Genomic DNA, 25,192 nt, shown 5'->3' with positions numbered 1-25,192 from the left:
CCCTAAGAACAGCAAACCTAAAATCTCTGGAAATATTGAACCATGCTTCCTAGGATTGTATGTGGGATCCCATGGTAAGCTGCCACACGTCCCCTTTTGTCTACTTCATGTATTTGCACTTTAGTGCCTAAAAATCATGTGACTTATGGATAAGGTTCACATCCTAGAACCCCATACGAGAAATTGAGGGAAAAGGTGACCAACCATGAACCAATGATACTCTGAAGTGTAAAGATGGTGCAATGTCTAAGCACACAACCCTCTCTTCCATAGGACCTGAGTTTGAGTCCCAGTATCTATGTCAAATGGCTCACAACTGCCTGTAACTCCAGCTCTAGGGGGACTTGACTCCTGTCCTTCCTCCAGCACTTGTACTCACACACCCATGCCTACACACATCCACATGGATGAACACATAATAAAAATACTTTTTAAAAAAGATATTAAAATAAATGATGTTCTAAGATTTAATTATTCAAAATCTAGCTGGACTATATATATGTATATATATACAGATATATATATATATACACACACACACCTCCACACACATGTGAACATACACATTCACACACACGTACACACACATACACATACACACAAACAGACACACACAGAGATGCACACGCTCACACACACACAGACATTAATATTTTTTAAATAAAAAAAATGGCAACACTCATCCCCAAACTAAATTTTCAAAGACTGAATGAGAAATAAGTCTGAACTATAAAGACAATAACCAGTGAGAAGCTCCAGGCATGTGCTCTGTTCACAACCGCAGAGTAATTGCTGTACCTGAGGAGATTTACAGAATCCCAGAACAGAGAAGCACTTCCCCTCCGATTTATATTTCATTTGTTCCTCATCCACTTTAGAAAAAGGAATGATATCACTTCCGTAGCGGTACCCTGGAGAATGAGAGCAGAGCATGTATTAGCCATGTGGGGCCTGAAAAAAACTGTGTACATGCATCAATACATGTGTAAATACATCAATACACGTGTATATATTAATACATGTATATACATCAATACATGTGTATATACATCAGTATATGTATCCCAGACCCAGTCTCTTCTGCTCTCTGAAACCATATTACTGCTCCCCAAAAGCAGAGGCAGAAATCAACCACATCTGCCCCTTACAGATAGATGATTAAGGTCTAATTACATTTTAAGGCGGCATCCTCCGCAGTCTAAGTACTTAGTGATCACCCAGCAGAGAAGACTGTGCAAACACAGCACATTAGTCATCCTCCGACGACAACCGTGTTGGCTACAGGACAAGAGTTAAGTTGTAAACAGAATCAAAAGCACATTTATTCAGAAACCCAGAGGTCCACAGAGAAAACAGCCCTTCGGAAATCTTCAGAACAAAATGTCCAGAAACACATGCTAGAAACAGACATACCTGCAGCCATCTAACAGGAGAAGCCCAAACTCTATTTTAAAAGCATCCAACTGGCAAGCTCTACACTTTTCTGGATTTGAATTTATTATATTACTGGAATTCGGTTGGATTTGTTTTCAGTGTCTTAGGTTGGTAAATATGGGCTCATATGTCCCCACTACAAGTGAAAGAAAAAAAAAGCCAAGCCCCATCCCTATTCTCTGGCATCTGCTCTCCTGCAGTGCAGAGCGTCTCTCCAGTGTGAACTCCAGAAACAGTGGGAGTCCCAAGGCAGACTGTAATCCAGTGGCTGCTCGTACCTGTGAGGCTGCTGGGGTCACGTAATTAATAAAAAAAAAAAAAAGAAAGAAAGAAAGAAAGAAAGAAAGAAAGCAATTTCTAGTCTCATGCATGGCTTTTTGAAAAAGACAAGAAATTCAAAAGTTCCAATACAAAACTCAACAGGCAAACACATGAGACACAATTAAGCATGGCATCTAAACTGAATGGTTTTCTTTTCCAGTCACTTGTGTGCAGTCAGGGAAAGGGTACGCACTCGAGTGCGTGTGTGCTCACCTGGGAGTGCATGTACAGGTCAGAGGTCAGCTTCCCCTCTATCCTTCCTCTACTGTTCTCCACCTTACTTTTTGAGACAGGGCTTGTAAGAGAGCCAGGAGCTCTCTATTCCAGCGCGGTTGACTGGTCAGCGGGCCCCTGGGGTTTCCCCTGTCTCTACCTCCCTAGCACCGGGGTTGCAAGTGTGCACTGCCATGCCTGGCTTTATTTTATTCTTTTTTTTTTTTCAGGTCAGAAAGTCCTCAGAGAGGTTTATTGTAGCCCAAAGGGCCTCTCATAACACAGTCATAAGGGGCAGGGCTTTTGTTCTGCTTTGTACCACGAGGCAGACCCCAAGCACTCAGGGAGGGTCACCTCTGAGTGTAGGTGTTCTATCCCAGCTGGGGAAAACACCATTATCATGCTGTGATCTGCCGTTTTCATAGTGTCTCTGAGGCATGCCGACAACAGAATAACTAGAAATCGCGGCGGGGCAGGAGTTCCTCACTGCAGCGTCTGGGGTCCTGGAAGCTCTGAGGCCACCTTAGGCAGTGTCATCAAGAGGAAGCAGCAGAAGCCCGTGGAGGGTTGGGGAGCTCAGGCTCCTGGAGAGAAAGGCAGACCAGAGCCTGGGATTCACTCTGGTCAGCAGAGGGAGCTCTCCACACTGGAACTGCTGCAGCCGGGACATGGGGAAATATCAGTGGGTCTCCTTTCAAGTGCAAAAGAAAGCTTAATGGGTCGGAGGACAACGGAGCTGCTACAAAGTGTCTGGAGGAGCAGGGCCAAGGGCTCATGGGTTTTGCTTGCAGACTCTGCTTGGGCTCCTAGCCCTGTAAATTGCAAGGCCACTCTCCCTGGCCCTCTCTCATGCTCTAGGATGGAGGACCACTCACCAGGACTCAGCCCTAGTGCGGTGACCACATGATGGTTCCTACAGATCACCGTATTTTATTTTATTTTATTTTATTTACTTGTTTATTTGTTTGGTTGGCTTTGTTTTTTTTCAAGACAGGGTTTCTCTGTGTAGCTCTGGCTGTCCTGGAACTCACTATGTAGACCAGGCTGTCCTCAAACTCAGAGATCTACCAGTCTCTGCCTCGGAGTACTGGGGTTAAAGACATGTGCCACTGGGCCCAGCCCATGCCTGGCTTTTCTGTGGGTGCTGTAGATCCAAACCCATGGCCTCCTCCTGGCATTGCAGCACTTGGCTCACCAGCCATCTCCCAGACCCTAAACCAAGTATTTGCCTAACTTTTTCTTTTGTGTGTGTATGTGTGTTGTTTGCTTGTTTGTTTGTTTGTTTGTTTCGAGACAGGGTTTCTCTGTGTAACCCTAGCTGTCCTGGAACTCACTCTGTAGACCAGGCTGGCCTCGAACTCAGAGATCCGCCTGCCTCTGCCTCCCAAGTGCTAGGATTAAAGGTGTGAGCCATCACTGCCCAGCTTCCTAACTTTTTCTTCTCCTCAATCATGTTCTTATTTGTTTTGTTTTTTTGTGTTTTTGAGACAGGGTTTCTCTGTGTAGCCCTGGCTGTCCAGGAACTCACTCTGTAGACCAGGCTGGCCTCGAACTCAGAAATCCACCTGCCTCTGCCTCCCAAGTGCTGGGATTAAAGGCATGCGCCACCACCGCCTGGCTCATGTTCTTATTTGAATTAGCAGAATCTCAGAGGTGCTCATGAAAACTGCCTGTGCTCTCTGGTTCTTCTACTTCAAGTGCAAATAATGTTCCTCCAAGCCAAGGAGTACAGAAGAGACTGTAACATACGCCATCCTCTGGCTCACGTGTCTACTAGACCCTCTGGATAAGAAAGGGAACAACCCACACATAAGTGCAGACAGTGGGAGAGGCAAAGGGTCGGTTACAGAAAGGGGAGAGGGGGACTGAGGAGCTTCCATGCTGTGGCCCAGACAGTGCCTAATGCTTCCCCTTCATTGCCTGCCCTAAGAATCTGTTTGTCCCATGTAACAGAGCTTTCTTCAAACAACTTAAAGAACTGGTCCCCTCTCCTCTAGTCCCTCCCCTTTCTAATCCAGCTGTCACACTCATCTCCACAGGGGACACTCCTAAATACTGTAGACATATGTGAATCCCCTAAATTATCAATGGCTCTTAGAATCATGCATACACTGAGTCTATCATCCAAAACCCTTTATTGGTCCTAGTTCTGAACAGAATGGAGGAGCACAGACTTTGGAAGAACATGGCTCTCAATTTAGTTCTGTGTCTCTGCACAGCTAGCTGTGTGACTTTATGTTAATCAGCTTTGGTCCTTCTGGTGGCCAATCTTGATTATCTGCTTGATATTACTTTGGAATCAGGGCTGTCAGGATGGCTCAGAGGGTAAGAGCACTGAGTGCTCTTCCGAAGGTCCTGAGTTCAAATCCCAGTGACCACATGGTGACTCACAACCACCCATAATGAGATATGATGCCCTCTTCTGGTGTGTCTGAAGACAGCTACAGTGTATTTATGTGTAATAATAAATAAATCTTAAAAAAAAAAAAAACCTTTGGAATCACCATGGACACACTTCTCTGGGTGTACCTCTGAAGTTCCTACTCTGGGTTAAACTGAAGTGGGAAGACCCACCCTGACTGTGGATGGCACCGTCTCATGAACAAAAAGGAGAAAATGAGCAGCGCACAGCTTGCTCACCACAGATGTAGTGGGCCTCACATCCCTGCTGCCTTCCCCTCCCTGCCTGGCAGACTATATCCTCAAACTGTGGGCCAAAATGAACCTTGTCTGCCTAAGTTACATCTGTCACAGCAGTAAGAAAAGTACCTCCTATAGTCCTTCTGTGGAAGTCTGCTTCCTCGGGTTGTGACAAGAGAACATGTCATAGGATCCCCACAGGCCCTCTGAGCCTGCCCTGCACCTATTCATGCTCCTCTGTCTACCGTGAGCCAGTCCTTCCACCAGAGAGAATGATCCACTTGTGACAGGGTCATGGTTCATGCTCTACGCTATGCTACCGAATTCAATCAAACCAGTAGTAGATGTTGTAAAGCATTCACTATATGCTGTACATAACTGCACACACTACCAGACTCAAACTATCCCATTCCCTCACATACTTGAATACATGCAGTAAGATATAACGCCATACGTGAGTATTTTTCCCCCAGAACTGGAAACTTAAAACTATACTAAGCAGTGCACAACCTGGTAATAAGTTGATCCACGCACCCTGGCTGCCATCTTAAGCATCATTTGGCATCTGAGGATTTGAGCTCTTGAATATTCAGATAGTCTCAGCTAGTTTCCAAGTTGTCTGGATAAAGATGTCGTCTAAACATACTATTTAAGCCAAATGGGTTGGGTATATTTAGCTCAGCTTTAGAGAGCCTGGTGTGTTTAAGCCACAACAACAATCACAAATAATACTTTCCCCTAAGTGAGCATATCCAGTAGGCTATAAGACCTGAAACTGGCACTTGAAGAATAAGGGCGAAAGCTGCTTCAGCCGCTTTATAAGCACCCTCCTAGCTAGTGAATCTGTGCATCAGAATAAAGCCAAGTACAGGTCCTGTCACTTGGCACATCTAAATTTGGAAGGATCAGATACACAGGTCCTTCCCGGGGCCATCTCGCTGGAGTCCCCACTGACCTACAGGACTCAGTGTTTCTGCTGCACCTCTGTATCTCAAAGAAGCTCTCTAGGTGACCAGCCTATGCTGCAGACACTTGTGACATACCTTGAATAGTGTCCTCTTTGGAAACTTCAGTTTCATCATCGTCATTTAGGCAATAAACAGTCTCCTTTTGTATATCTTCCTTCTTTAGAGTTCTTGCATCCACAACTAGCCAAATCTTTTTAAATTTCTCCTGTACAATCTATTATCAAAAGATAAATAGAAAATGAGGAGAGACAAGATAGTGACCCACAGAAAATGAAAATCTGACAGACTCTCTGAATAACTATTCTACCTACAGTATTTAGCCTCTTCTTTCCTCTTATTAAATGTTGATTTATTTTCAATGGGAATACCTTATAGCTATTTCTACATTCCCCTTTTCTCCTTTTGTAGGCTATAGGCACAAACTGATTTCTGAATACACATATACTTTCTATAGAAAACTCTCAAATTGACTAATAAGGAGGGAGAATACATTTTTCCATAGTCAAAGGGAGGGAGAAGCCAACAAAGAAAACTGAGAGTATATTTCTATCCCTAGGCATGCTCTTTTGGTCTTGACAGAAACCAAAATAACTCAAAATTACCTCTGTGGTTCTCATCATGTATTTGGGAATTAAGTTCTTAAACATACAAAAATATCTGTATATTCATTTCTCAGATTTAATTATATTTTTAGCATATATTTGAGGGGGGAACAAGGAAGCTCATGTTGAAGCTTAGATCATATTCTCACTCAGACTGGAACTCAAATAACTTCGGAAGGCAACTGATTTCTGAAAGTGAACTCTGATGTGCAAATGCACACGAGCACTGACACTAACCAACATGTTTGACATCCTATAGATGCTATTACTATTGGACCACTAATAACTAAATTAGGGATGACCATATCTCCACAGCTGTACACATAACTCTGCTGTATTGTTGACATCCCCCCTATGACACACAAGGACAAGTTAATCCATCACATGTTCTTTCCCCTAAAAGGAAAAGACACAAAGGCCTGAGTTCCTGAGGAAGAAGGAACCCAGCCATACTATAAACAATTCTCAAAGCCTCTTCTCACTGCCTTTTAGATGAAAAGCTACACAGAGACTAAATCAAAAGGGAGAGCAGTAAGAGACGCAGTAATTACACTGAGTAACTCGCACGTGAGTCGTCGGCTTCTTACATAAGCATATGTATCTGCCTGGTAACACTGCTTTAAAAAAAAAAAGCACTTTACTACCCACCGATTTATAGGCTACAATCTTTATAGACAAGTTGGGGCCGATGGTCAGTTGGCAGGGCCAGGGCATGGAACGCCTCTCAATCTTCTTAAAGACGCACAGTTGCCGCAGACTCTCACTTAATAGAGGAAAACACATAATGAAAGACAATTTTCTAATGTTAATTTACAGGAGATGGTTTCCTTATTTTACTAGAATGAGATGTAAGTTTTTGTTGAGTGTAAAGAGAGAAAGAGTGGTAGGCGGTAGGGAAATGACAACCATGGCTGGGAAGGAGCCAGAGACAGGTGAGCTGGCTTGGGAAGGAGAACTCCAGTCACTGTCCTGACAGGAAAGGGACTGCTCGGCCCTCCTCTAGGAGATCATTTCTTTCCACTGAGGAGATGATAAAAACACATTCACCAGAGAGTTGGCATATAATGGAAGGCGCTCAGTCACTCCCAGAAAACGACAGAGAAGAGGATATGAGCCCCAGCTCTGGAGTATCAAAGGCAAGGTACCAGTCTGCAGCTCTGCTCACAATTCATTACTTAATGCTAACTCCCCTAAATAAAAGACAGAATGGTTCCATATGCACACAACAAAGAGAGTTACATAAACACTACCCGGAGAATAAAGGAACCTGTAGCCTGCTTGGTCTTTGTGTGAAGTAGATAGCTCTACAAGGTTTTAATGCAGAGAAAGGCAGGGAGAAGACACATGCAACATAGAGCACTGCTTCATTTAAACAAGGATGACATTCAGCCAAGTGTGGTGCTTTAATCTCAGCACTTGGGACGCAGAGGCAGCCTGGTCTATAGAGTGAGTTCCAGGACAGCCAAGGCTACACAGTAAAACCTTGTCTCGGGGTGGGTTAGGGGGTGGGATGGGGAGTAAACTTCAATTCTGGCTTTATTTGCCTTTACCAAACAGAACAGAAAACCACATGAGAGGTAGAATGTGGCATCCAATAAGAGAAGGCAAAGGAACTTATGATCTAATACACGCAATGTACCAGCCAGATCTTACGACTGATACTTGGTATAGATGAAAGAGTCTATGAAGCAGTGGAGAACTACCTAACATTACCCACAGAGTTAGAGTCAGAGAGACTGCACCAGGTTCCAGTCCTCAGAACCATGGTAGCAAGTAGCTGTTCTGCCTGAACAAAGTTCATGTACACCTTGGCTTTGGGTTTGTGGAAAAATGACTACATCTGCATCAGATCTAATCTGTCTCATGAGGCATTACTAGTTCATCCATGACAACCATGAGGAATGGATTCTGTAAAAGGATAATTTAAAAAAAAAATTAATATAATTTCTCACAGTCAATGTCCTTTTTCCTCAAGCCCCTTTTCCTTCCAAATAAAATCTTTGCCTGAAATTTCAGTCTTTAGTCTCTGATTTCATTTCAATGGTCTCCGGGGCCAAAGAGCACACATGTGCAGTTTCAGAGAAACTGAATTTGAAAATCCAGTTGTTTACAATTAACTTAAATAAGAACAGTCACTGTATTTGAATGACAAAGTTCTGACCTACATGGAAGACCCAAAACCAAAGCAGTTTAAAGTACAAAGACACACAAACATAGTCAATGATTTATCTGCTTGCTGGGACAGAGGGGAAGATAATTTTAAAATAGTGAATTTACACACTAGCTTAAGGCATGTATTCCCAAAGCTGAGAGAGAAACAGCTTAAGAACACACATCTGCACAGTGTGACAAGAACACATATTAGTCATCTGTACACAGTGTGACAAGAACACTATTAGTCAAGATGTTTCACTTTGTAGGATTTCTCACTAGTTCCTTTGGTGACCCCTTGGAAAATTACAATTTCATTCCAAGTTACCAATAATTTCAAGGGTTTCTGTATTTATAAAATTATGATGTATTTCTTGTCAATTACAGATTTCCAGAAATATTTAAAAACTGTAGCTGAGAAAAAAGAGGTCGACTGTTGCTACTCATAAAAAACTCCAATCGCTGACCAACTTCACCTAAGAGCTTTGCGTACAGCCTCAATTCCATGTAGCAATGGGTCAATGGGATTAATTCCTAAACAAAGGCAGCACGGCACTATCCCGAGACTCTGAATCCACACACATCACTATTTTGCCAACTTTGTACTGCCACCTTTGCCAAGCTTCACTCCTCAAAAATATGGCAGCAGGTGCAATATAAACCTTCCTGGATTCTTTGCTCAGAATAAGTGTGCATCCAACTCTAACTGAAATAAGACGCATAATAGAGATAGTCTCTCCCACAGCCTCTACGGACAGTATAACATGATATTTCAGGGGTTTCATCCCTTTGGTTGTTTTGGTTAGTTTGTTTTAAGTATTATTTCTTTATTTTATGTATAGGTGTACACTGTAGCTGTCTTCAGGCACACCAGAAGAGGGCATCAGATTCTATTACATATAGTTGTGAGCCACCATATAACAGTTGTTGAGAATTGAACTCAGGACCTCTTAACCTTTGAGCCATCTCTCCAGCCCCATCCCCCTTTGGTTGTTTCTCAAGTCAGGATTTCACCTTGAAGCCTTGGCTGTCTTGGAATTTGCTCTGTAGCCCAGGACTGACTCCCACTGCCTCTGCCGGCCTTAAAGGCATGTACCACTTCCACCAGCCAGGGCGTTCATCTCCCTTTCCAACACCAAGGTGGACATATTCTCTTCATAACATCAACATTGTGATGACACTGATTATGAATTCTTTACATTCTGAGCTTGGACTTGGGGTGTTTTAGTTGCTGATACTTATCTCAGAGGGGTTTTGCTTGCTTATTTGTTGTAACAGGACTTGCTCACACAATTTAATGATCTAAAGTAAGAAGAAAAAAAAAAGCCTCAAATCAAAACCATAATATTCCTTCCCATGATGCTCTCTAAAACCTGTATCAAAAAGTAAAGGAACAATGATAGCCTCAGACATGACACCATTTCTCATAATTAAAAATGCTCTTTGCTGGTACAGCTACTATGGAAATTAATGTGGAGTTAGGCACTATGCAGCTATACAACTTTGGGCATCTGCACAAGGGCCCCTGTGTCCTCCCACAGAGATACCTGCATATCATGTTTGTTGCTGTTCTATTCACAACAGTTAGGAAAGAAACCAGCCTATGAATGGGTAATGAAAATGGGGCACATATACACAACAGAATTGCTGTCAGCTTTAAAGAAAAGGGAAATCATAAGATCTGCACGAAAGTGGATAGCATTGAAAAATGTATTAGGTAAGAGAAGCCAGGCTCTGAAAGATAAATAATACATATTCACTCATCTGTATTGGGGGAGCCTGGCTTCTAATTTTTATATATGTGGATTATGTGGGAGTTTACAGAGGCTGGGAAACCAGAAAGAGCCCATATGAGGGGATAAAAGAAGCCTGAACTCTGTGTAACTCTGTGTGTGAGTATGTGCATGTGTGTATGAGTGTGTGTATGTGTGTAAGTGTGTGTGTGTGTGTGTGTGTGTGTGTGTGTGTGTGTGTGTGTGTAACAGCAAGGAGACAGAGAGTCAACCAAACTAAGGCTCTATGAAAAAGCTGTAAGGAGGCTGGAGAGATGGCTCAGGGATTCAGAGCACAGACAGCTCTTGCAGAAGACCCTTGTTCAATTCCCTGCACCCATATAACGGCTCACAGCCATCTGTAACTCCAGTTCCAGGGGATCCAATACCTTCTTCTGACTTCTGAGGGCAATGGGCATACATGTGGACATACACATACATGCAGGCAAAACACTCATACAAATAAATAAAGTAAAAAAACAAAACAAAACAACAACAAAAAAAAAACGCTTTCTAAAAGTCTTTCTAAGCCATAAGGAAGCCTTCCTCTCTGTAAGATTAGAAGACAGGGCTTTACAGACTTGGAGTAGAGAGGTTCAGGTTCCCGTGTGGGTGACAAAGCTGTCCCAGAAGCCACGGGTTACTAAATGAGAATCCCAGGGGCAGGTTACTACTATGAATAACTGGTAAGGGAAACTCCTGAGATCCCCAAACAAGAAGACTATTGCCTCTACTGTGTGTTGCACAATAGAACGCTGTGTACTGCGATACCGATCTGACGGGCCCACAGATGTAACTGTAGCATGACGGCTATGCCTACCGACCCCTCCATGCTTGAATTTAAAGTCCACGACAGAGAGAAAAGGCCACATGTAGTACTGTAATCCCTATCAAAAACCCATGGCTGCAAAGGTCATAGGCCCTATCGAAGAAGCTACTGTTGTTTTCCTAAATGGACATAATATCCTTCTCAAATTGTCTTTATTAAAAATTGTGTGTCTGTGACTGTGTCTGTTTGGGTATATGCACATGAGGACACACTCAGGACAGAGCAGGAAACACCTTTAACCACTGAGCTATCCCTCTAGGCCCTTCAAATTATCTTCTTAGCATTTATGTCCATGCACATAGATTAGTGGTGCTATATCAGGTCTAGTCAGAGAATCTTCTTTTTGTAATAAGTGGCAATTCCTACAGGTAGGACTGTAGGTGGTCAGCGCGCTAGAAGTAAGTGTTTATTGAATGTTCATCCCTAAATGGGATGTCTATATTATCCCCTACAAGGCTCAGGGAACACTGTAGAAGATGGGTCATAAAAACTGTAAAAAACAGAGGAAGTGGTGGAATGTGGTGTTATAATCATAGAAGACTGGGTCTTTCAACACTCCATCCTGGCATGGAGGGGCTTGCGGGTTCTGCCCTTCCCTCAAGATCTACAGGCAGTTAACACTTTATAAGCAAGGAGGAGAGGTTTTCTTTTTTCTTTTTTTTTTTTGGTGGGAAAAGAAGAGAGACATTTTCTTCACCACCATAAGTACAGGTGAGCCAGCCATTGTCTGTAAGTAATCCTACACCTAGGCCCCAGTTAGCAGGCCCCACGGGGTAAACCCATCAGCTCCCCAAAAACAAAACCAGACATGAAAGTAGAAAGGAGATGCACAGAAAAGGGGGGATCAGCAGGAATGGGAGGACAGGACGGGGGTGGGTGTGATCAAGAGACATAATTCATGTGAATGAAAAGACATAAAAAACAATTACCTATAACCAATAAATACTAATAAAAGGACTTAAACATTTTTAAATGGCTTTAGTAAATATAGAAATGTAAATGTGCCCCAAGCGTAGAATAAAGATGAAGTCTATCATTTTCTCTCTGAGGCCTCTATATACTCCCAAACTTCAGTCACACATCTGGAAGTAAATGAGAACCCTGGGCAAACCACACCAACTAATAAAAGGAGATTAAGAGTGAGCTGGAGACTTCTTTAATAAAAGTCAGAACACGTATAAAGAATGACTGCTCAGAGAGAGACAGCATTAAGGGGCCGCCTGAGGAGAGAGATCATGTGGGCAGACCGAGAGTCTCGGTGCTGGTGTCCCCACTTCCTACCTGAAGGAATAAATTTCATCCAGCCCGTCTTTGCCTTCTAAAGACAGCATCATCCTTGTCACCATGCGGATGCCTTCCTGTTGCTGCTCAGTAAGTCCTTTTTGAGGGAAGGAGGGTTTGAAGTGGTCCAAGCCGGAGTCAAGGTCTCCTCTCTCGCCAGGCTCCCCATTCTTGACAATTGGAAAAGGCAGACTATCGGGAAAGATTGCCAGGAATGAAAATGAACTCTGGATTCCAAACCTGGATTCCAACCCTATGGACGTTACTACCAATGGGGAAGATAGTTGCCTACCAGTCAACTTAATCTGTCAAATGCCGTGTATCTACCTGAGTTATGACTTCAGCTTTAAACAGCTAACACTCTTTTGATTTGATAAAAAGGAGAAACTGGCTGCCAGCAACCAAATAACTAAAAGGCTCTCCGTGTGGAAACAGCCGGGTCTTGGAGCCCTTCCCTCCATCTCCACGGTTCACCTTGCTGCCTTGTACTGGTTGCCCTCTCAGAATGGCTTCTTCCACACTGCTCTACTATGGCCTGTGCCCCAATTTTCCTATATTGAAACTTAAGTGGGGGTTGGGGGGGTCAGCAGGTTGACCAATGGCTGAGCAGGGGACTACGTGCCCTTCTACCTTTTCCATCCTTCCTGTCATGTGATGTCACAGCATCCTACCTGAAGGATCCTGGGAGGCAGACATCCCCCTCACCAAATACAAAATTTGTGTAGGCACTGTGAGCTCAGATTTCCCTTCCTCCAGACCTGTGAGGGGAAACTGTTAATAAACCACCTGGCCTGTATTGTCATAGCAACTGGAATCGACTGAGGCAACCTCATGCTGCCCACTCTACTAGCTAAGGACGCGGTATGCTTGGTTTTGTCTTTCTATTGAGTCTTTGTGAGTTTCACATCACCCACCACAGTCCCCGCATTTCCTGGTCCCTCATATCTGTCCTCCACCCTTGTAACCCTCCCCCTAAGAAAAATAAAAATCACACAAACAAACAAAACAAAGCATAGAAAACTTCTTGTCGTGGACACTGTAGTGTGTCACAGTGTGTCCCGCAGTATACTTCTGAAGGACTCAAGTGTTCCACCCTCTGACTTCAAACTTTTAAAAATATCAGGAATCAACAGCCTGAGGGAGAGACCTAGAAGAAGTCCCTGATGGTCACTAATGCCAGAGGTTAAAGGTCAGGAAGAAATGCGTCCTAGAGCAAGGCCTAGAGTGCTGGGGAAGCTACCTAGGATCCCTCAAGGATTTGAGTATGAAGCTGAGAATGTAGTTCAGTGACAGAGTGATTGACTGCCTAGCATGCATGGGGCCTGGAATCTAACCCCCAGCACTGCAAGTGGTGGTCATAATAAGAAATGAGGTGGTGAAACATAAAATACTTAAAATTCAAATGCTATTGTGACATTAAAATCTTATCCAGAAATCAGAATATTCCCAGACAGAAATAAAACCCAAATCTGTTATTTTTCTCTCTAGTTGTTTGAAATGAGGCTAAATCTAGGTTGGGATTATGAACCACAAAACATATTCGATAATCAGAGGCTGGGGAGCTAGTTCAGCAGTTAAGAGAACTTGTTAATCTTGCAGAGGACCCAGATTTGGTTCCTGGCACCTATATGGCAGCTTACAACCACATGGAACTCTAGTTCCAAGGGATCCAATACCTTTTTCTGGTTTCCATGGGCACCAAGCACATATGTGGTACACAGATAGACATGCGAACAAAACACCCAAACATAGAAAATAAAAATCAGGTTAATCTAAAATAAATATTAATCAATGCATATGCAAACTGAAAAGCCACCCAACTACATTCAAGATAATATTATAATATGGTACTGTAGAAATGTTTCATTGAAACGATAGCAGGGATTCTCATAGACTAAGTCAGTGGAGATTTCTGCTTCTGATTTCTAAAAAGGAACTAAAGCAACTGAGCTGAAACAACTGGACCAGAGCCACTCAGTCACCTGACCAACAGGGTGAAGCTCTTGTGCTCTGCATACCTGACTTCACTTCACTCTCCCGAACACAGCTGAATCAGGAAATCCTTTCCCTGCACTCTATAGGTCGCCCCTAGGGATGGATGGGTACTTTACAGGCCAGGAATCATTCTGCTTGTTATACTTAAAGTTAGGCTTTCTGGGTAAAACCTTTTCTCTGTTTACTTAGCATGACAGATCCACACAGCCTGCATGACACATCAAGCTACAGTGCTCGTGTGTGTGTGTGTGTGTGTGTGTGTGTGTGTGTGTGTGTCACAGTTTGTAATAGGTACTGACTGTGACTGTAGCATCACCAGGAAGAGAAAAATAATGTGAAAGTGAAGCTTGAGCAGGCTTATCCTAGAAAAAGTTACAGTTACAGCTCTTTCTCTGCTGTATCTGACCAGAGTAGAGGAAGCTAAAAATTACGCTGAAGGAACAAGTACTACATTTTAAATGGATCTAAGGCAACTGGCAACACTTGAGATGGCCTGAACAGCAGGTGGCAGCGTGTAGTACAGGAAGAAAACATAAGCAACAGAGCAAATGCATCCAGCACAGCACAAGCAAGCGGAAGACTTCCTTCCTCCCGAGTGCGCTACTGTGGACTCACATAGGAAAATAGATTAAAAGTAACTCTTCCAAATGACGTCTGCAGAAAGCGCAGTACAATATGCCTCAAACAGGAGGCATCCTGAGACCAGGAGATGGAGCTAAGCGGGCCTTCCGCAGCTGAGAAACCCCAGCTCAGTGACAAGTATCACTTAAAGAGCATTTAATTTCTCTGAAGTAGCATCTTAACAAGTGCCGATGTGCTGGGCTCTTCTGAAGTCGACTCCACAGTCCCACAGGAAGATGTCCCTCAGCAGTCTCGAGGGGGACGCACGTGCATGCTAGAGGGGTTCGTAATCCCCCATGGCAGGCAGTCTAAGAGGCCACAGGCTTACCACTTTGAACTGAATGAAGGCTTCTTAGTGCAGCTCTCAGTTTGAAAAGTGAACGTCCCTGATCAGATTAATAATTCAACATCCTGTATCATCACTCTGCTTCAGCCAAAAATAGGATGAGAAGAAATGGGTTTTAAATGCAGCAGGAAGGATTAGTATGACAGGAATTTTTTAGATGGAAGACATGGAAAGTAAATGCTAGAGGGAAAATTCAAGTTACTGTGAGAGGAGGGACCCTCTTCCTTTTAAACTATAAAATACATGTTTTCTCCTCAAATTTTATAATACACATAACAAATTATATTTTATTATGTGTATGCATCCTGAGAAAGGGTTAAACATATACATTAGATGTACTATAAGTTGATTCCCAACATAACCGATCTGTGTACCCTCAATCTACTGCTGTTTGCAGACATCACTCTCTGAACCACACAAGAAAGGAACTATCGCCGGGCGGTGGTGGCGCATGCCTTTAATCCCAGCACTTGGGAGGCAGAGGCAGGTGGATTTCTGAGTTCGAGGCCAGCCTGGTCTACAGAGTGAGTTCCAGGACAGCCACGGTTACACAGAGAAACTCTGTCTCAAAAAAACCAAAAAAAAAAAGAAAGGAACTATCAGGGTGCCAATGGTGTCTATGCAGACAGGAGAGAAACTGAATAGCCTCAAAAGATGGAGTCTGATTCTTTGGTTCTAAAAGCAGTGATTTGCTATTGAGCTCAGTTTCTCTGTCTCACTATTTTCTCTTTCTCACCCCAGCTCAGAATAGTTCCATGAACACAGGAATGGCTGATACATGCAGGGTGGCCAATCAGCCACCTAGCAGATCCCGTGCTCAGTTGAAACAGAAGCCTCCCGGGAGCCATCTACACGGGCCCCCGCTCCCTGCATGAGGGACGCCAAGAGCCCCTAGGCATTATTCTCAGGATCTTACAAGAACTGGAGAGAGATGCCAGACTTCTTCAAGTTACAAATGATAACGTCCAGTTGGTCTTGGCTGAATGGGCTGCTGAGGTCAGTAAACACTTCAATATGCTTCTTCCCAAACTTCTTCCCTCTGCAAGACAGAATGATCACAGTTAAGAGGTCATTCATTCTCTGAGGCCTAGGGAGGTGGCTCACCACACAGAGATGACTGCTGTGCAAGCCTGTGGCCTGCCTTCAGTCACCAAAACTCACCCAGGGCACACAAAGAAAGCTAACTCCATGAAGTTGTCCTCTGGCCTCCAACACATGCTGTAGAGTGTACACATAAGTGGGCACACATGCATGTGTGCGTGTGCACTCACAGACACAAAATATAAAAATAAAAAGGCAATTTTAAAGGAAGTAGTCTCCTAAACTTTTTTCTAAGAGTCGAAATATACTTGATCACTGATCTGAGAGATGAAGGAGTGAGTCTAGATGTAATTAAGTGTGATTACATTCTCAAAGCTCAGTGGAGTTCCTATTAAATACGTAATCAGCTTCATATTGTTCACACTTGGCTCACCATTATAAAGTGTAATATTCTTGTGTTCCTAGCCCTGCTCCCTAGCACTGTGGTTTAAGCAATGCCTTCCCACCTGCACAGCTTCCGAACGTAAACGAGGGACTCCCAGGAGTAAGAAGACATCAGCCTGGCAGCTTCCCTTCCCAAATGTCTTGCTGAGAACTATACCTGGGATTAGCTGCAAGATTTTGCAAAGGGTACTGACTGAGAAACAATAATAGAGACCCAGGCCCGGGATGTTATCACAAGGTGTCTTTTGTAAAGATGAACCCTATGTGTTCAAGGGCAAGCACTTTCAAGACACAGACATGAAGCAAAGAACGGATGAGGACACTGACAGTTACTGTGTACAGCACACCAGCTACTTACGGATCATACCACTTAGTACTTTTTAAAGATTTGAGGTAACCAAATAAGAATATCAAAGTATGCCAAATACTTATTTCACCCAGAGAAAACTCCCACCAAAGGTAGTCCTTTGTTTTAAATTTTCAAAAGCTAGGAAAGTGCTGCCAGACTAGCCTGCTACTTGATTAACAACAAACCACACCCCATCTGAACACATCGACCCATATTTTTCCCAGAAAGCCACTCTCCTGTCTTCAGGTGCGACACTCACATGGTTTCACGCTGAATCAAATCCATGCACACAATCAGGGCATCCAGGACTCAGCTAGTTAAGGATTGAAAGAATGCCAACACTCCCCTCGTTTCACAAACATCATAGTTTCTTCCAGCAAAGCCCACACTAGTGACAACCGTAGACACTGATGTCTACGACTTGAAAGGGCTTGCCCCATGTGTCCCTCTTCCAGATTCTATTTCATTACTGCTTTCAATATACATCCTGACAAATAGTGTGAGGGGGGACAAAAAACAAGAGACTTAACATATATTCATTTAACAAAAAACCCTAAGATGTCATTTAACAGTTCTTAGAACCCATATTTGATCTTAACAGTTCTTAGAACCCATATTTGGTCGTCAGTCCATTCTTAAATACAATGCAAGCCATACCAAACACAGCAGCGCCTTCTAGTGGTCAAGAATGGTACTTCTAACTTTTTAGAAAAATACTAAAAATACACTCTTTAAAATTAGAACCCTTATCTCTCTCTCTCTCTCCCTCTCTCTCCCTCTCTCTCTGTGTGCGTGCGTGTGTGTGTGTGTGTGTGTGTGTGTGTGTGTGTGTGTGTGTTGAGACAGAGTTTTATTTTCATGACTAATCTCGATTGTGAACTTGACACACCTAGGAGGCTGAACAACTCAAGAATTGTGTCTATTAGGCTGGCCTGTTGGCATGTCTGTGGCTGGCCTGTTGGCATTTCTGTGGGGCATTTTCTTAATTACTAAGTGATGTAGGAAGCCCAGACCACTGTGAGTGGTGCCATCTCTACACAGGTGGGCCTGGGCTGTTTGAGAAAGATAGCTGAACATGAGCCCAGGGAGAAAGCCAGTAAGCAGCATTCCTCTATTTGTTTGTGCTTCAGGCTCCTGCTTGAGCTCTTGCATTGGCTTCCTTCCATAAGGAAACTAAAATAAACCCTATCTTCCCCAGTTTAATTACTGGCGGCATCTTAGCACACCAACAGAGAATCAACCTGGAGCAGGCCTCTGTGGAAGAGGTAAGAAACGAGAAATCTCTGCTTCAATAGCAACTTAATATTTGGCATAAAAGCATCCTTCATCCAGAAGAACAGAGACATTTGGCGCTGGAATCTTCTGAATAGAGTTCTGTAGTAGTCTGGGTGAAAATGACCCCTGAGGGGGCTGGTGAAATGGCTCAGCGGGTAAGAGCACCGACTGCTCTTCCAAAGGTCCTGAGTTCAAATCCCAACAACCACATGGTGGTTCACAACCACCTGTAATGAAATCTGACACCCTTTTCTGATGCTGTTTGAAGACAGTTACAGTGTACTTATGTATAATAATAAATTAATCTTTGGGCTGGAGCAAGCAGGGTTGACCGGAGCCAGCAGAGGTCCTAAATTCAATTCCCAACAATCATATGAAGGCTCACAACCATCTGTACAGCTAGCTATATATGTACTCATATGCATAAAATTAAAATAAAATAAATCTTTTTTTTTTTTTGGTTTTTCGAGACAGGGTTTCTCTGTGTAGCCCTGGCTGTCCTGGAACTCACTCTGTAGACCAGGCTGGCCTCGAACTCAGAAATCCACCTGCCTCTGCCTCCCAAGTGCTGGGATTAAAGGCGTGCGCCACCACCACCCGGCAAAATAAATCTTAAAAAGAAAAAAGAAAGAAAGAAAATGGCCCTTGAGGCTCATAGGGAATGGCACTATTTGAAAGGATTAGGTGTGACCATGTTGGAGTAGCTGTGACCTTGTTGGAAGAAGTGTGTCACTGGGGTGTCTCTCTCTCTCTCCCTCTCCCTCTTTCTTACTGCCACCTGTGGATTGAGATGTAGAACTCTCAGCTACTCTCCAGCACCATGTCAGCACACTACCACGCTTCCTGCCACGAGAACGGACTGAACCTCTGAACTGTAAGGCAGCCCCAGTGAAATGTTTTCCTTTGTAAGAGCTGCTGCGGTCATGGTGTCTCTTCACAGCAACTGAATCTTAAGACAGCCTACAAACAATGCTACCAAACCCATTCCCTGGCCAATAAACGCATACACTCCCTAGGATTTCCCACTTCCTATTCTCCCCAACCTCTCAACATTACAGCACAAAGAAAGAGCCAGACACTAGAAGCCCAGGAGCTCGGTATTAACTAATTAACTCCATATCAGTTACACAACCCCTTTTCCTCAGAGGAAAATATGCCCAGATATTCACATCTGGGACTCTGGGAGAGCCTCACCAAACTGAATTATGATTCACTAGGTAAAGGGAAATTTCTTGTCTTTGGGGCACAGAAAGGATACAGTCAGCTTGTTGAGAACTCGGTTGGATTTTGCTTCCTATGTCTTCCAGCAAGTCAAAATCTGGCAGCATCAGGTGTCTGTGCACTGTGATGTTCTGATACTGGTCCTCCACAGCAAGGGCATTATCCGTGCTGTCTGTGCCATAGAGGACTAACGCGATCTCATCCTTGCTCTCCGAAAATACCTGGGAAGGAACAGTCAGAGGCTGGAGACTATTCGAACAGCCTAGGAGGAAGAGGACCCCTGACCTTCGGGGAGCAGGAAGCCACACCCCCTTAAGCAGGTCCCTAGGGCTACTAGATACAAACACGGGACTACTAACAATGGTAGTTATGCCCTAAGCAGACTTTTTCTAGTTTTTAAAAATTATCTTACGCTTATATATAGATGGGTGTTTCACCCGTGTGTACATCTGTTCATATTTGTAGTTGGTGCCCCAAGAATACGGATCCCTGGGAAATAGAGATGTGGATGGTTGTGCACCACCATGTGGGTGCTGGGAATTGAGCCTGTCCTCTAGAAGGGTGGCCCGTGCTCTTAACCTCTGAGCCATCTCTCCTGCACCTAAGCAGCTTTTTCATTATCTGTAGGTCTTCCTTCTCATCTCAGCACAGTGCATGCCTCACTCTCCTGCTCCTGACTTAGCTGTGATAAAGCAGTTTTCAGTCCCTGCCCTCAGCACTTCCCCAGAATGATGGGTTAACCTGGACCGTGAACAAACATAAACCCTTTCTCCTCTAAGTTATTTTCCATTAGGTTTTTGTGGTTTGTTTTTTTTCTTTATACCAGAAACAGAAATTATAAACCAGGGCAGCTGTTTTTGAAACAGGGTCTTTTCCTGTAGCCCAAGTTGGCTTAAAACTTGCTGTATAGCCCGTGCTGACCTCAAATGCTCCAGCCTTCTGAGGGCTGAAGGTTACAGAATTGCTTTATTCCTGAAAGCAACACTGTCTGATGGGGAAAATTATTTTTCATACTTCGCACACAGGGCATTGAAGCGTTATGTTAGGTGTCTTGAAGATAGCTAACATCCATCCCTTTGCATTTGCAGGCTACTTTTTATTAAAAGAAGAGAGTCTAATTCCCTTCCCATCCTTAAATGTGAACTCGGTTGGATTCGATGACTTATTGGCAGACACAAAACAACAAAAGGGCAGTCTGCGGTTTCTATAACCCCAACACAGGCAGGGCCTCTGGGAATTGTTTACTCTTAGAACACTCCTATAAGTAGTGAGGCTCCTTGTGAGGCTCCCAAACTCCATGTGTATATCAATGTAAGGCCTTTCTGAGTTCACGACTGCCATAAGGCACCATCATCCACCTCTCCACCCGCGCCATCTTGGACATCCACAGCAGGTGAGCCTTCAGGTAACTCCAACCCCAGCCGCCCACCATCCAAGTGCAACTGGGTAAGAGGCTGCAGCGGGGAAAACACCCACGGAAATGGTACCTCATGTCTGTAATCCCAGCACTCAGGAGGCTGACGTGAGAACTGAGAGCTGCAGGCCAGCCTGAGCTGGGAAAGACACTGTCTCAATTTTTAAAAACTAGGGAGAGGTAGTAAAAGAGGGGAGTGGTGGCTAATACTGTCAATTTGACAAGATCTAGAATCTGAGAAACAAATCTCTGGGCACTCCTATGAATGACTACATAGATTAGATTAGCCTGTGGGGAATTAGCTGGAGAATTGAGGTGGAAGAGCCACCCTAAGTGTGAGTATCACTGGACCCCATGTGGGAGTCCCGGGCTGAATACAAGGAGAAAGGGAACTGACCACTGACCTTCGCCTCCCTCGGCTTCCTAACTGCAGACGCAGTGTGACCAGCTGCCTCAAGCTCCTATATCCAGGCCTTCCCTGACATGGCCGACTGGACCTTGGAACTGTGAACCAAAATAACCCCTTGTATAAGTTGCTTTGTCAAGTACTTTTGGTGCAGCAACAAGTAACAAGTAATCAAAAGGGGGTTGGAAAAGAGCCCTGCCTGAGCCTACCCCAGCCTCTCCATCACTCATCCGCCATGATCAGTGACTTCTTCTTTTCTTTGTTTTTGGTTTGGTTTGATTTGGTTTTGTTTTTTTTGTTTTTTTTGTTTTTCTTGGTTTTTTTTTTTTTTTACTTGGGGCTTCTCTGTATAGTCCTGGCTGTCCTGGAACTTGCTCTGTAGACTAGGCTGGCCTTGAACTCATAAATCCACTTGACTCTGCCTCCCAAGTGCTGGGATCAAAGACCAGCGCCACTGCTGCCTGACTATGACTTTTTAAAAAAGTCACTTAAGATATTAATATTTGTAATGCACTGAAAAAAAAACTGAACTAGGCACAAACAAATTGAAGGGCTTGCTTGAGATCTTGGGATTAGTACATGACAGGTAAAGCATGGATTCAGATGCAACTCATCTGGCTTTAGAGATTTTTATTAAACATTTTATATTGACTGCCTTTCCTTTCTGCTAACAACTATTACATCTAGAGAAGGGGTTGGGTCATGAAAAGCAAATATCAGGCTCTAGGGGTAAGCAGGCTTGAGTACACATAAGAAACGCCCCCAGATTCTGAAAAGCACAGGCTAAGAATACAGTGGAGGCTGGTGTCTTATGTAAGGAACCGAAGGCAATGAGTGTTCAAGGCATGGCTTACAAGCTTAAGGTTAACCTGAAACTTACCTGTCGTTGGACAAACATAGTCATCACTTTCTTTGCTTGTTCAAGTGGGGATTCTTCACCAGGAAAGGCATTACCCATGGCAACCCCCACATCCACACACAGCACAACAGCTGCCTAGAAACAAAGGCCCAAAAAGTACACAAGAAAAAAGATGCTATTAGCAAAGTTTCTAAAATGGGTCCCTGCCCTGCTACGTAAAGAAGGATAAAGGGAGAGAACACGTGTGTACATGTGCAAGACATGTAAAGTTTCAAAAACATGTGAAGTTCCACTCTGGAGAGCCTGTGAATGGTTCTAATATTTCCTAAAAGCCACATAGATGGAGGCGTCAATAATGTCACAGTCATAAGCAATGGTATCAGGTCATTAAATAGCAATCATATACTGGGGACTCTCTGGGTTTCTTTTCCTATTGTTGTGATAAATACCCTGGCAAAGGTAACTTAAGAGATAAAGCCTTTATTTTAGGTCATAGTTCTAGGTTATAGCTCATCATAGTGAGGGAGCCATAACAAGTCATCAGGAGCTTGAGGCAGCTGGTCATGTTACATCCAGTCACAGCTGGTCTTGTTACATCCAAAGCACAATGAATGCACACATGCCAGTGTTCAGTTTGCCTCTCCCATTGTATAAAATCCTAAGTCCTTTGACAAGGGAATGGTCGTATCCATAGTTGAGGTGGGTCTTTGCACATCAATTACCATAATCAAGACAATCCCGGCACAGAAAGGCCCAAAGGCCTATCTGACCCCATGATTCTAAATCATCAATTTGATGATTAATACTATCACAGAGACTAAGAAAAACAAACAAATTAGGTGCAAAACAAGACATATGTGAAGCTCTATGCATGTGCACCAAAATTTAAGTAAGCAGAACCTGCAAAAGGCCTGAACTCAAAATTTCAAAATAAACTATAGATTGAGTTAAGATGATATGGCTTCACCATTCCATCCTCATGAACATTTTAGATTGTTAAAACACTATAATGTATTCAAGAAAGAAAATGAAGGGTCTTTTGGTGTGGAAAAACAAAAAACAAAAACAAAAAACCTAGATTAGCAAGCTAGAGACCTGGGTCTAATCCCATCTCCTCTAATTAGCTCTGACCCCTAGGCAACTTAAACTCACTGTTAGTTAATTCAGTCAGGCATAAAATTGTTGGGCCTGATGAGGTCTAAGGCAGTTTGCAGAATTAACAGTCCTGATCCTACATCTGTGCTTTGTGCTGACCAGACAGAATATGAGAGATTCTGGGCATCATCTCTTAGGAGACAAAGACTGAAAAGTAATCAATTAAGACGGTAACATCTGACTCTAGAGGTATTTGGAAAACCTGGACGAGCTCCTACAGTACGGGTATGATTCCCAAATTTGACTTTTGTGCAACACTCAAAGAAAATACTATTTTCCTTTAGTTCATAAAGAATAGACCCACAAGATACTCTGATATTAACAGGTTTCAGAAGCAATGACAACTTATTTGCGGATGAACAGGAATAAACTACAGAGTACCTTTGAGAGGAATTAAATTTACATCTCACACTGATTCTCTCAGCCTAAAAATCTTTTAAAAAAAAATGCATGGGAATCACAAAATATACTGGCTGTGTTCCTTGAATATATGGCCACAAGTCTACTTTTAAAGTAACAAACAAAAAAAGGACTGGAAGTCTTGTCAAGAATTAGAGATTCAGAGAAAGGCATCAAGAGTTTGACAGTATGAAGATTCTGTATGGTTTATGATAATTTAAAGTCTTTGTCTGGAAGCAGTAGGAAAACCAGGGACGACAATGGGAGGGTACTGCAGCTCTTCATTACTACCCTGAAGCAATACAGCCTGCTAGGACTTTATCTCAAGTACATCTGCCACAGTAAGTCCTTCCCGGGAGCTACAACGTTTTCAACAACTGAAAGCAGAGGAACAAAGGAAGTGAGCAACATCATTATGAGTTCATAATTTAATCAAAATTTCCCAAATGGGGGTGGAGGAAAATAGAGCTCTGTGAACCCCTCTCTTGTTTGTATTAAATGAATAGGTGAGTCGGTGAAGAAATGGATTCTTGCAATTGCATCTCTCTAGTGATCAAAAACAATCTCTTTAAAGTTCACTGTAATTTCCGTTATTAATCTAGGAAGCCAAGGTGTCATAGATTCTTAGCAATAGAGCATTTTGGTCTGTTTTTCTTTCAGGGCTCTGAAAATGGCTTGGATTCCCATTCCTGTTTTACCACCCCATGGAAAGGGTGACCACGTTCTAATCACTTCAATTCTTCATGTCTTGGTTCTCCTACTTACAAGCTAAGAAGATTTAATTAAATAGGAATAAAAAGCTTAGTTGTGCCTCACACAGTACGCTTTCAATAAATTCGAGGTTTTTAATTATTATGAAGGCAATAATAATATGACACTTTACACCCTGAGTTATTTCACTCCCAGAATCTCACAGAATCCCTCTCTGAAGTTTTACAAGCCTGTCATGTAGGGGACTAACCTCGCGAACTTATATAGATTTTTTTTTTAAGCCAGGTTCAGAAGCAATAAAGGACGTCTGTGTTAGCAGGTGGAGTGGACAGAAAGTAAACTGAAGCTGCCAGGGAGGATGGGAGGATGCAAAGCAGGAGAGGCGGGAGGGAGGACTGCGGGAGCGTGAAGGTGCACAAGACTTCAAATGCAGAACTCCGAACCCCAAGCCTTTCGTTTTGGGCATTCATCCTTCAGTGCTGACTCCCACTGCGATTCCCAGAGCTCCTGCTACCGAACCACCCTCTGCGGATCCCCGGCTTAGGAAAGGCAAAAGACCCTGCTCTCAATACCTTATTACCGGACCACGCCATGCTGGTCCTCAGGTGGTTTGGTTACTTTTTCCGGGCGGAAACCGAGAGTGTCGCAACTCAGTTCCGGGCAACCCACAGATCCAGACGTCCCGCTCTGCGTGCAAGGCGGGGTAAGCCCTGCTCCTGGGCTCTGCACATGCGCAGAACTCTCG

The 25,192-nt window shown here is 43.5% G+C and overlaps 1 protein-coding gene across 3 annotated transcripts in view; it reads right to left on the bottom strand.

Annotated features, from left to right (window-relative positions):
• Positions 1–25,178, bottom strand: part of Xrcc5 (X-ray repair cross complementing 5) — a 91,693-nt gene extending 66,515 nt beyond the window's left edge. The window contains exons 1-9 of one of the 3 annotated variants that reach the window (XM_031367893.1): positions 25,020–25,178; positions 22,204–22,317; positions 19,541–19,724; positions 17,267–17,315; positions 16,090–16,212; positions 12,212–12,403; positions 6,827–6,941; positions 5,652–5,790; positions 799–911 (exon numbers count right to left, since the gene is read on the bottom strand). In XM_031367893.1, the coding sequence (XP_031223753.1) occupies positions 799–911; positions 5,652–5,790; positions 6,827–6,941; positions 12,212–12,403; positions 16,090–16,212; positions 17,267–17,315; positions 19,541–19,724; positions 22,204–22,317; positions 25,020–25,040 (1,050 nt within the window). In that variant the 5' untranslated portion in view covers positions 25,041–25,178. Of the gene's footprint in view, positions 1–798; positions 912–5,651; positions 5,791–6,826; positions 6,942–12,211; positions 12,404–16,089; positions 16,213–17,266; positions 17,316–19,540; positions 19,725–21,321; positions 21,422–22,203; positions 22,319–25,019 lie in introns of those variants that run through there. The other 2 variants (XM_031367894.1, XM_031367895.1) reach the window with 2 other exon arrangements.
• Between the last annotated feature and the right edge of the window lie 14 nt (positions 25,179–25,192).

The sequence above is a fragment of the Mastomys coucha genome, unplaced genomic scaffold (genome assembly GCF_008632895.1).
Source record: "Mastomys coucha isolate ucsf_1 unplaced genomic scaffold, UCSF_Mcou_1 pScaffold14, whole genome shotgun sequence".
NCBI lineage: Eukaryota > Metazoa > Chordata > Mammalia > Rodentia > Muridae > Mastomys > Mastomys coucha.
The sequence above is the reverse complement of the archived record's forward strand: the minus strand, read 5'-3'. Positions and strand labels throughout refer to the sequence as shown.